Source organism: Elephantulus edwardii, unplaced genomic scaffold, assembly GCF_000299155.1.
Source record: "Elephantulus edwardii isolate Elephantulus edwardi_28Jun2011 unplaced genomic scaffold, EleEdw1.0 scaffold00094, whole genome shotgun sequence".
In the NCBI taxonomy this organism is placed as follows: domain Eukaryota; kingdom Metazoa; phylum Chordata; class Mammalia; order Macroscelidea; family Macroscelididae; genus Elephantulus; species Elephantulus edwardii.
In genome coordinates, this window is record NW_006399844.1 from 7,957,598 (window position 1) to 7,970,276 (window position 12,679).

At 48.5% G+C, this 12,679-nt stretch overlaps 1 protein-coding gene across 2 annotated transcripts in view; it reads right to left on the minus strand.

Annotated features, from left to right (window-relative positions):
* Window positions 1–12,679, minus strand: part of SEZ6 (seizure related 6 homolog (mouse)) — a 55,405-nt gene that overhangs the window by 25,035 nt on the left and 17,691 nt on the right. For both annotated transcript variants that reach the window (XM_006890971.1, XM_006890972.1), the window contains exon 2: window positions 90–755. In XM_006890971.1, coding sequence (XP_006891033.1) covers window positions 90–755 — 666 coding nt within the window. The remainder of the gene's footprint in view (window positions 1–89; window positions 756–12,679) is intronic.

A 12,679-nucleotide genomic window follows, 5' to 3' on the forward strand; every position in this document is an offset into this window, starting at 1 on the left:
CTGCATGGTGTCAGAGACAGAGGAACTTTATGGCCTCACAGTTCTCTTTCATGCTCAGTTTCAGATCTACAAGCCAGGAGGTAGCTCACCTGGTGTCTGGACTGTAGTGATGGTGGTGGTGACAATGGTGGTAGTGGTGGTGGTCTCCTCATCATCCCCTGAAGCTGTGGAGGTGGCAGTGGTCCCATCAAGCCTGAGTCCAGTGGTCTGGGACATGATGTCTGGAGCCCATGGCCTGCCCATGTCACCTGGACCTTCTTGGGTTGCAGTCCATGCCCTGCCAGGGAGCATAGTGTGTGGTTTCTCCTTTGGGCCTGGAGTGGGCACTGCCATGCTGGGTCCTGGAGGCAAAGGCGCTGTGACATGAAGTGCAGGGGGCTCTGACTCCAGGCTCCAGGGGCCCCGCCTGGACTGGGGCTGAGTGGGTGCTGCAGCTGTAGCTGGAGTGGGGCTGGTGAAGACAGGGCGGCTGTCCTGATTGGTCAGACGAGGGAGGGGACTTGGAGTGAAGGGTGTAGGACGGTCAGGTTGGAAGGGAGGTGCTGGCCTCAGCTCCTCTCCCTTCTCCAGTCCCTCTTGTAGGAATTCTTCTAGCATTGGATGGTGGTTCAGCAGCTTCAGGGTCGGAGCAGTTGTGATGAAGTGGACACCTCGTTCTGGTTGTTCAGGTGTAGGGGCAGCTGTTAATTCCCCATCTGTCTCCCCAATGCCTGGGGCTTGTCCTTCACCAGTGGTTGGGGCCTCTGAGTAGAGTCCTGAAATTATAACAAAAGATTAGAAAGGAGGTCCCCCCTTGTCCCACAGGGAGCAGCATCATAACCAGCATAGGCACCATGAGATCCCATCTTTCTTTTACTAGAGAACCTTTGGGAGTATGCTCAATGTTGAGAATGATGGGGTTATAGAATCTTAAACTGGAGATGATACAACATCATATACTTCCAAGATGGCAAAGGAGACTGCTTTCTCCGTCCAGCACCAGAGGCAGACATTACCAATTGATCATGGTGCATTGGGATTCAGAATCTTTCTCAATACATTTAACCATGCCTGAAACGTCAGACCCACAGGACAAATAAATATTTGCCACCGTTAATATAACTCAAAGACTTATTTTACTGGTAAGGAAATAGGCCAGAGAAAGGAAGAGATCTGCACAAAATCACTCGGCTAGCCATTTGAGGAACCAAGATGAAAATCTTGGCAAGAGGGTCATCCCCTCACTACACTGCCTTTTATGCCTGCAATTATAGGACTTTCAAGTGCACTTTCTGTTCTCAGTGAATCTGATGATGAGCCTCAGTAAAATGCTTCATGTAGCTGGGGCTTTAATTTAGATTCCCTCATGGTGCATGACTTTTTTTGTTCGAGTCCCATTATATCCTATTTCTCTTGTGTCTCCTGAGACAATCTCCCTCCCTTTGTCATGATTCTTCTAGGGCAGCCATAGAAGAACAGAGTGGGAAGAACCAAGCTCTGGAGTCATACAAATATGGCTTCAAATCCCAGATCCACCACTTGGGAACTGTGCAACTTCAGGCAAATAACCTCAAATCTCAGTTTTCTGATCTGTAAAAGATTTCTTTTTCAGTCTTAACTAAGCTAACAGTCATTCCCTTTTTAAATGAATTATTTTTATTATCCATACACATTGTGTTTTAATATTCATACACTTTTTCCATTTTCTGTGTCCCCCTGAATTCCTCTTCTCTTTCACTAGTCAAGGTCTATCTACGGTAATGTTTAAAGCTAGGATAACAGATAAAATGAGGCATGCTACAACTACCTCCATTTGTGACAGACATTGTTAATCAATTTTGGTTCTTTCTTGGATGACATGGGATTTCAAAATCTCTCTCAATACAGCTATCCCCTGCCAACCTAGACAGGCTATGGAAAATGAAACTTGTTTGCTGTCTCTGGTCTGAGGTACACATTGCTTCTCTATTGATTGTACTGACTTAACCAACCACATAGGTGGAGAGATAATACATATTTTACTTGTGACCCACTGAGTTTCCCAGATCTTTGATTGCCAGGAAACGATCAGTGGCTGCTGGCTTCAGACTCATCTCACACAGAATTTTGCCGCATTTGAGAAGGTCAGGAGGATGTTCCTGATCCTCTCAAAATGGCTGCACGAGGACTTGAAGGGAATCAGAGCCAGAGTGAGATTATAATAGAGTTAGTTTGTAAGGAGAATGTCGGTTCCTCTGCATGTCTGGTGGTGGGGCTGTCATTCCACAGGCTCGCGCCCACCCCATGGATTGGCAGGCATGAGGAAGTGGCAGATGGCCTACATTCTGTTCAGGAGACCATGGCAGCTCTGATGTGTCAGACAAATGGGAGGAGGGAGGAAATCGAGGTGGGAGGCAGGTGCAGGTCGGAAGGTTCTCCATTCCTCTAGGTCAGAAGGGCCTGGGAGCCCCAAAGCCCTGGGAAACGAGAACCTCTGTCTCTTGAGAGTCCTACTGAAGCAGCCCATCTGTGCCTTGGCATTCCATACTGGGCACTGGCAACACAGTGCCCAGTTAGATGCCCAGCCAGGCCCATACCCCCTAGAGCAGATGGTCTACCAGTGCCCTGTGTCTTTCATTTGCGTCTAAGATGGAGGGTCTAGGCAGTGCGTGCCTCTTTTTGCCCACCCCCTCAGATGTCACGCTGTCTTTGCCAGGTGAGCAGACTCAGCATGGCACCAGGAGGAGGGGCCTTTCTCAACCACTGGACCCCCATCCCCCCACCCCCAAAGAAGCAGCTGCACAGTGTTTATACATTGCTTCTGGCTCCCAGAGTAGATGCCTGTAGGGCTTTTCATTGAGAGAGTGCATGGAGGTCCTCTGACTTAGGAAATGACCACATCAGGCACAGCCGCTCCTGTGGCTGCCAGGTGGGTGCTGGGCAATGGAGCAGAGCTAATGGGCACCTCCCGTCACTGTCGATTGCACTGATTGTGTTATCAGGGGGGACGGAGCACTTGGTTAAATGGGATCGAGATAGCATATCAAAGGAGCAAATTGATTCCACAATCAGCTGCCACTAGGTCCCAGCGGGTGCCACCCACTGTCAGAAGAGGGTAGGATAATCTCTGGGAGACAAGCCATTTCTGGGGAGAGGGCATTTCCAGACACCCTGGTAGACTCTGGGAGATTCCTGGGCTTGTGGCCAGGAAGTCACAGGCCTTCTCTTTATCTGGGCCAATTGAGTTCAAGAGTCCAGGGGCTGGACAAAGGGGGAATGTTCTGCCCACTATACCCTCTCGGGAGTTTCCTGCCCTCACTTGTCCTCCCTCCACCCCCAAGCTGAGAGTATGATGCAGGGGACAGTGGAAAGAGATGCCAGGGCATAGATGCCCAGTCTCCTCAGGCATCTATTGTGTGCCAGGCACTGAGTCATACCTTGTAGTGTTTATCCCTCACCGCAGCTCTGGATGATAGGAACTTCAACCCATTTTATAGATAAAGAACCTCAAGCCCTGAAGCAGAGAGGGATGATGTACGGGGACTTGTCTCAAAGTCTACAGAGTTGGAACTGAGATTTGGACCCATACATATTATTGGGCTTCAGAGCCCCAAGTCTGTCTTTCTTCAACGCCAAAAGACACTAGAGCTACTCAGCAGAGATCTAGGGGCAGGAGTCCAAGGTCTGTCTCATATAGACTAGAGGTGAAGCTGGGATCAGAGTGCAGGGTCTGGGTTCTCAGGTCCCAGGGTTGAACCTGAGCCTGGCTAGACCGTCGCCTGGCTGGACCCTCTGGAATCACCTACCCATATCCAAAGCAGTCTGTAACCCACCCTAGAGATTCAGCTCTGTAGCTCCACAGGGCCACGAACAGAATCACATGGACCTGGGTTCAAGTGTGACCTCTGTCTGTCACAGCAAATTCCTTCTCAGAGGCTTTGCCCCCTCAGCTGTGGAGGGATTTGGTGGGGATCTGAATGTTCTAAAGGGCAGTGCCCAGAAGTTGAGGCAGGGTGGCCCCCTGCTGTGCCCAACTGAGCGTCTCTCTGGAGGGGTTAGGCTGGCCTGGGGGTCAAGCCTCTCCTCCTCTCTGGGGTTCACTTTCTTTGCTGGGTATGTGTGACTGTGAGCATGTCAGCTTACTTCTCTTGGTCTTAACATCTTGACTTAAAATGAGGATAATAACGTACTACTTGTGCAAAAGGGGTCCCTGGGGAACAAGATTGTGGTCACAGCAAGACAGTCCCTCAGGGCCATCACCTGGTGCGGGGGCAAGAACACACACCTAGGCTGCTACTCTGTCCCCCAGCTCCTGCAGGGCCTGGGGATGCATCCACCAAGTTGCCCAGTTTGGGGAAATACTACTCTATTTCCCTCTACTCTCCCCCTTTGCAGAGAGGCCCAGGAGCTCCCGGGCAGCCCCCAGCCCTGGCGTTGCCCTGCCGCAGCCTGGGCCCTCCCCCCGCATTAGCTCTTAAGCTATGCAAATAGACATCGGAGGGAGCCCTGTTTAAAGTATTTAGACGAAATGAAAAAAGGCTTTCATCGGCACTAATGAGCCATTCAGGATGCCTCCCTAGTGGATTCACTCTGCTCCCCGCCTCCCAGCCCTCACCACCCCCACAAGGCCCCTCTCAGGGGATTTGAGGCCCTCTCCACCTTAGCCTCAGCCCTGGCTCCCCTGGGAGGACCACCTCTCTTGCCCCTCTCCTCTCAACCTCTTGGGTAGAGGTAACAATGAAGACCCCACCCCCATCAGGCCTGAATCAAGTGAAGGGCCCAGTTTCTGTTTGGAGGAAGCCATGGCAACTGTATCCTCCTCTTTCCATCAACCAGGGAAGTGTTATCATCTCCGTTGTTCAGAGGGAGAAACTGAGGTGCATCAAGGCCGAGGACATGGTCCAAGGTCAGAGTGTTAGTACACCTGGAGTTGGAACTGGTCTGGGTGAAGACAAAAGCTAAGTAACCATGAAAGGTCAAGAGCCGAGCCGTTAGGGTCCCTGTATGAGTGAACCACTACACTGATTGGATTCTGGCTACAGCCCAGCATCACCTGGCCCACCCCTCGGTGCTCTGATTTCTGCAGTTACTTCTGCATTGTTGTTAAGTACCTTCAAGTCAGAACTCATAGCTGACCCTACATCAGGTTTTCAGAGCCAGTAAATCGTAGGTGAGGAGACTGTTTATCTTTCTCCTGCGATTTTTGCACCAGCCAGCTAGAAAGCCTCATAGGATCAAGACGCTGTTGTCCAAACAGAGCAAAGGAACACTGCATGATTTAATATCAGGAAAGTTGTTTTTCAGGGTTGTATCCTTTCTCCATACCTATTCAATCTGTAAGTAGAACAAATCATTTAAGAAGCTGGACTATATGAAGAAGAATGTGGCATCAGGACAGGAGGAAAACTCACCAATCTGCATTATGCAGATGACACAACCTTGCTGAAAATCAGATGGACTTAAAAGGCTTGTTGCAGAGAATCAATGTTGGTTACATCTCAACATCAAGAGAATGAAACAAAAGTCATTTTTCAATTATACATCAGTCCTTAGGATAAGCTTTTCCTAGAGTTGATTTCAAAGAAAACAAAACTCACCACCATGAAGTGAATAGGCAACTTCACGACAGATGGGGAAGAGAGGAAATTGTCAGTGATTTCAACTTCCTTGAATCCACAACACCCTTGGCGCAGGCAGACAGGAAATCAAAAGAAATATTGTACTGGGAAAATCTGCTGTCAGGGACCTCTCCAAAGTGCTGAAGAGCAATGCATCTGACCCAAACCACAGTCTTTACAATTACTTGCTATGCAGCTGAAAGTTGGACAATGAATAAGGATGACAGAAGCAACAGAAGCAGCAGCAGCAGCAATGCCTTTGAGTTGTGGTGTTGGAGAAGAGTGTTGAATATCCATCCCATGGATTGTCAAAAGAACAAACAAATATATCAGAACAAACAAATATATAGAACAAACAAATATATCTTGAAAAAGGTGCAGTCAGGGTGCTTCCTGGAGGCAAGGACAGGGAAACCTGGTCTCACATACTTCGGGTAGATTGTTAGGAGGGGCCAGTCCTTGGGAAAGGACATCATGCTTGGAAAAGTGAAGGGTCAGCAAAGAAAGGAAGACTCTCAACAAGATGGATTGACACAGTGTCTGTAATGGTGGGTTCAAGTCAACTTGAAGGTTGTTGTCGTTATGTGCCGTGGAGTCACTTGCGACTCATAGCAACCCTATGTACAACAGCCCTAAACCCTGCTCTGTCCTGTGCCAAACGCACTGTCTCTGACACACCCATCCCGATTACCCCAGTCACTGAATCAATCCACCTCATAGAGGGCCTTCCCCTCCTGCACTGTCCCTCCACCCTACCAAGCACGACGTCCCTCTCCAAGGACCGGTCCCTCCTTACAACATGTCCAAAGTATGTCAGATGAAGCCCCAGAATCCTTGCCTCCAAGGAGCTGCCTGGTTTAACCCTTGCCAGGCTGAATCTGTTTGTTTTCTTAGCAGTCCATGGTACCCTCAATACTCTTCTCCAGCATCACAGCTCAAAAGCATCAATTCTCCTTCTATCCTTCCTAGTCATTGTCCAACTCTCTGATGCATAACAAGTGATTGCAAAGACCATAGCCTGTATCAGACGCACCTTAGTCTCCAGAGTGACACCACTGCTCTTCCGTACCTTGGAGAGGTTCCTAATAGCAGACTTTCCCATCGCAATACGTTTTTTTATTTCCTGGCTACTGGTGCCAAGAGTGTTGACCATGGAGCCAAGCTGACTAAAGTTGTTAACAATCTCAATCTCTTCACCATCCATCCTGATGCTGCTAATTGGTCCAGTGGTGAGAATCTTTGTCTTCTTGACATTGAGCCTCAATCCATACTGAAGGCTATAGTCCTTGACCCTGTTCAGCAAGCATTTAAGGCCCTCATCAGTTTCACTTAATCCTAAATCTGGGTCTGAGTAGCTAGGCGGCCTGGACAGAGAACTGTTCCACTGAAGTCACCTTTATCTCCTTATCTGTGGATTGAGTTCCTCCTGGATTTGGTGAGGGCTCAGTGAGAGCCTGGTGGGCACCCCCATCTGCTAACCCATCTCATCCTCTGAGAGGACAAGGGGAATTGTCATTCTGACAGTGGAGGTGCTCTCCAGGACCCAAACTTCCGGCCCCTCAGTGCCTGGAACTGGCCTAGTGAGAAGGAAGAGGCCCAAAATTCTCAGGTGCAGTCAGGTTTGCTTCCCACCTCTCCCACTGTAGCAGTACCAGCTGTTAGCTTTTGGTGGGACAGTAGCAGCAGGTAGGACCCAGGTGGCTATTGTAGACAGGAAACCCACCTCTCTGGGCTTCAGAGGTTAAGATGGCCTAGCTTTGGGAGAATGAGAATTTAATGGGATCCATTTATTATCCCATAAAAGTTAATGAGTTTATTCTGGAGGTTCCCTGGCCCCTTTCAAGTTTTAATAGGGGATTAGTGTGGGCTTGGCCCCTGTAGACCCCTATTACCCCAAAGCCCCTGGGGAAGGGAGGGGTAAGTCCCTGGGTACCTCCTCCCCCAGAGAACCAGAGCAGCCAGAGTTGGTCTCCATGGTGACAGTTCTACTCGGCCCAGCCCTGTTCTGTGTTCTGAAGAACCCCAACTAAAGGGTGGCAGGGCAGTTTTAGAGACTTCTGATTCTTAAAAAATAAAGAACAAAATTCAACTCCTTGCCATTAAGTCGGACAAGAAGAGATTGCCCATCTTTCTCCTGTGGTGTCACTGGTGGATTCGAACTACCAGAGAGTTGCTGCTTTTTGATTAGCAGTGCAACTGCCCATGCACTGGGCCACCAGAGCTCCCTGCTGGTTCCCCTCAGGGTGTCCTGGTAGGGAGCTCTGGTGGTTTAGCGGTGAGGAAGTGTGCTCCCAAGCAAAGGCATACCGTTCGGACCCATCAGTTGTTCCATGAGAGAAAGATGGGCAATTTCCTCCAGTGCAATTTACTGCCCCTGAAAACTCACTGGGGGATCCACGGTGGATTGGCTGTGACTTGCTTGTATACAGTAACAGTGAGGCAACATATTAAGTAGATTTGCTATTGTTTAGTTCCTGGTATTAACAGAGAATGCAACATAACCATCATACAACAAATCAGGAAACTTGAGGTCAAGGTCACTCAGAAGATATGGCAGAACCCCAAGGAATACAGCCTCCTGCCTTCTGTGGCCTAAAGCCACCATCTAAGGATGGAAACAACATTTACCTTCTCAGTGGTTACTGTCTGCCTTGATATGTCCCCTTCTCTTATCCTTTCCTCAATCAAGGGAGGTTCAAGTCATTATCCTCAGAGAAAAAGACAGTGAGGCCCAGAGTGATTAGGTAACTTGTCCAAGGTCACATAGCTAGATGTTGCAGAGCCTGGACTAGAACTCAGAGCCAGTAGCTCCACAGCTCAGCTCTGTCCACTGGGCCCACTGCCTCTCAGCAGTGATATTTCATCATCTCCCTGTCAACCTGGCCACTGCTTCTGGGAATCTTGCAGCTTGGGGCATTGGTAGAGTCCTGGGGGTGGGAGTAGTTGTGAGGGTTGGCACAGAGACACACTCGAAAGGACCTTCTCATTGCCAGACAGGTGCCAGCCCCCTCTGGCTCTGTTCACATGGTTCCTCCCTCTTCTCCCGAAATGCCTGCTCCTTTTTCTGTCTCTTTCAAGTCTCTAATCCTTCAAGGTCCAGCTCCTATTCCCTCCTCTAAGGAGCCATCCTTGCCAGGCCCAGTGGGCAATAATAGCTGCTCCCCTGACTAGGGGCAGGGGCACTTCCTCATGTCTCTCAGTGCACGCATGGCTGTGTCTCCAACACAAAGTCTATGAGCAGTGATCCAGCATATTGACCACTGGTGGTAGGCAGTGAGGGGTGGACTCAGGGCACTGTCTCCAAGTCAGCAATCTGCCTCCCTGCATACTTGGAAGATTCCCTGCTCCCCAAAGTCCCTGGCCCTTGGCCAGCAGGGGTGGGCAGGGGCGGGCAGGGGTGGGTCAAGATGGGCAGCCAACCTCTGGCAGTGCCCCAGCACAGCCCCGCTGGCAATTGATGGAGAGAGTCTGCCAACACAAGCTGGTGGGTCCCCCAGCCCAGCTCCCCTCTCTTTTTCCCCTCCCACTGACCATCCTTGATCACATGCTCTCAACACCCTCTTTTTCATGATTGGTCCCTGGCAGTCCAGTCAAACTTCATGGCTCTGCTCTGGTCTCCAGAGCCCCTCTGAGCATCTCATTTCTCCTTCATTTATCTGAGAGGAAGTAGAATTTGCAGGAGGAAAGGATTTTCCTGGGGTCACACAGCAAACTTGGGGCAGTGCTAGTCTCATGATTGTCAGAATTGCCATGAACTCTAAGGGCATCTGGCCCAACTGCTCTGAAGGGGAAGCCCCCCAACGCCCCTTGGGATGCCCCTCTAGACAGCAGACTCATGGCCTCCTGAGCTGCCTCACATATGTGGGATGGTGGGTAACACTGGGGTTTGGCATCTCCAGTGTTAGAGTCCCCTTGCCAGATGAAGGGGCATGTGAGCAGAGGAGTTGGGCTACCCTGTCCTGATCCTGCCTGTAGCAGGCGGGGTTCACCTGTGCATGCCCCCTCTCCAACGCAAGCCTCTATCTGTCCAATGGGGAAGGTATTTAAGCCCCTACATTCCAGGAGCCTTTGAACCACTAAGCTTTTCAAGTGGGAATATTGAATTCTACAGGCTGAACATCTATCACATGCTTGACACTTGTCTAAGTGCTTTATCTGAATTAACTCATACTCACCACAATAGGTCCCTGGGTAGTATATATGTTTTGTGCTGGGCTACTAACGAAAAAGTTGGCAGTGTGAACATACCCAGCAGCATGGTGGAAGAAAAGCCTAAAGATCTACTTGCATTTTTTTTATTATAGTCATTGAAAACCCTATAGAGTGCAGTTCTGCTTTGATACACATGAGATTGCCATGAGTTAGAATCGATTCGAAGGCAATGGGCTTGATCAGTTGGACCAGTAGTCAATGTCATGACGAATGCTGGCCCAATAGTCAATGCCATGATGAATGGGAAGAAAAGATTGAACTATCAAGGATTTCATTTTAGTTGGATCCACAGTCAAACCCCATGGACGCAGCAGCCAAGAAACCAGATGACATATTACATCAGGCATTATCTGCTGTTAAGGACCTCTTTAAAGTGCTGACAGGCAATGATGTTAGTTTAAACACTAAGGTGTGCTTGACTCAAGTCATGATGTTTTCCTTTACTTCACATGCATGTCTACTTTGGACAATGAATAAGGAAGGCCAAAGAAGAACTGTTTCTTGTGAACTGTGATGTTAGCAAAGAGTATTGCAATTACTTGTTGTGTATCAGAGAGCTGGACAATAACTAAGGATGATAGAAGGAGGATTGATGCCTCTGAGTTGTGGTGCTGGAGAAGAGTGTTGAACATACCGTGGATTGCCAGGAAAACAAACAGATCTGTGCTGGAGAGGGTGAAACCAAGCTGATCCCTAGGTGCAAGGATTTTGGAGCTCCGTCTCACATACTTTGGGCATGTGGCCAGGAGGGACCAGTCCTTGGAGAGGGATATCATGCTTGGAAGGGTGGAGGGACAGCACAAGAGAGGAAGACCCAGGATGAGATGGATTGACCCAGTGACTGGAGAAAGGAGGTTAGGTTTGCCAGAGATGATGAGATTGGCTCAGGATAGGACAGTGTTCAGAGCTAACGTACATAGGGTCACTATGAGTCACACGTGACTTGACGGCACAATAATGAACTACTAAATGGGAGCTCTGCTGGCCTAGTGGTAAGAAGCTGCACTGTAATCCCAAAGCATGCAGTTCAACTCCACCAGCTTCTGCGGGAGAAGGATGAGCCATCTCCTCCTGTGTGATTTACTGCCTCTGAAAACCCCATGGAGAGTCAGCTATGGGTTGGTTCCGGTTTGACAGCACACAACAAAACCGTCAGTCAAGAAAACCAAACAAATCTATTTGGTAGATGCGCACCCAGGATGCTCCTTAGTGGCATGGTTGATGAGACGTCTCACATACCCTGGGCATGTTATCAAGAGGGACCAGTCCTTAGAAAAGGACATCATGCTTGGAAAGGTGGAGAGTCAGTGAAGAAAGAAGACCTTCAACAAGATAGACTGACATAGTGACTATAAAAGTGGGTTTAGGGGAGCTCTGGTGGCCTAGTGGCGAGAAGCTGCACTGCAGTCCCAGAGATATGCAGTTCAAGTCCCCCAAATGCTCTGCTGGAAAAGGATGGGCCATCTCCTCCTGTGCCAGTCAGATCCGATTTGACTGTACACACACACACAAACAAAATAATAATAAAATTTTAAAAAAGTGGGCTTAAATATAGTGGAGATTTTAAAGATGATGTAGGATTAAGCAGTGTTTTAATCTATTGTCAACTGGGTTACTACAAGTTGGGGTCTACTAAAGTAGTACCTAACAACAAAAACAAAACAACTCCCAATAACCAACAAGGCAAGAATTTTTATCATACTAGATACAATGCAATTATTCAAGGTCATCAGCTTGGATGTGTTAGAAGTAATATTCAAACCCAGGTTGTCTAGCCCTAGGCCTGTGCTATCCAATAGAACCTTTTATGATGATGGAAATGTTTTATTTCAGTGTGTCCAATACAGCAGCCCATAGCCAAATGTAGCTGTTGAGCACTTGGAATGGCTAATGAGACTGAGAAACTGAAATTTTAATTTTATGTTAATTAACTTAAACTTAAATAGCCACTTGTGGTTAGTAATACCATAATGAACACTAGAGCTCCACAGCCTGATCTCTCCAACTGTGCTTGGTATTCTCCCTCTCTTAGGAGGAAAGAGCCCTGGTGGCAAAGTGCCTTGTGTGTTGGTTGGGCTGCTATCTAAAAGGTTGGCAGTTCAAGCCCACCATCTAACCCACAGGATCTTTAAGGGGAAGAGACTTCCCAAAGCCTTGAACACCTAAGGGAGAGTTTCAATAAGCCAGAAGTAACTTGATGGCAGTGGGTAAGGAGGGAAGAAGGAGGCATGGTGGCACAGTGTTTAAGTACTCAGTTTGTAACCAATGATTGGTGGTTTGCACTATTCCACAAGAGAAATATACGGGAATCTGATTCTGTAAAGGTTACAGCTTTGGAATCTTTAGGGAAGGTCTTACCTGTTCTTCAGGGCCAATATGAGTCAGAATCTACTCAGCAGCAATATATACCAGGTGGTTCATAGAATAGCTGTGAGTCATAGAGAGAGCTCTGCTAGCCTAGTGGATAGAAAGTGATGGGACCAAGCCAAAGGTGGGTGATTTTAATTTGCAGCCCTCAGGCCTGGTTTTAATTGTTTTTGGTCAAACATTCTTCGAAGTGGGATAGCACTGGTTTGTCAATTTGCTTTACAGAGGTCAACTGTGAGGCCAAACACTGTGATGTGTCATATGCGATAATGTCCCATGGTGGACAGTGTTTGGTGGAGCTCCCAGATCAAAACACGGTTGGGAGCAGGAGTGGCATCCATTTCTGAAATAACTTGCCTGCAGAAACTCTATGAACTTCAAGAAAGGATGAAAGTTATACAACTGTTCAGGTCTTTCATTCACAGGGTCACTATGAGTCATCTACGACTTGACTGCATTTACCACCACCACCACCACCATCACCACCACCACCACCACCACCATCACCATCACCACCACCACCA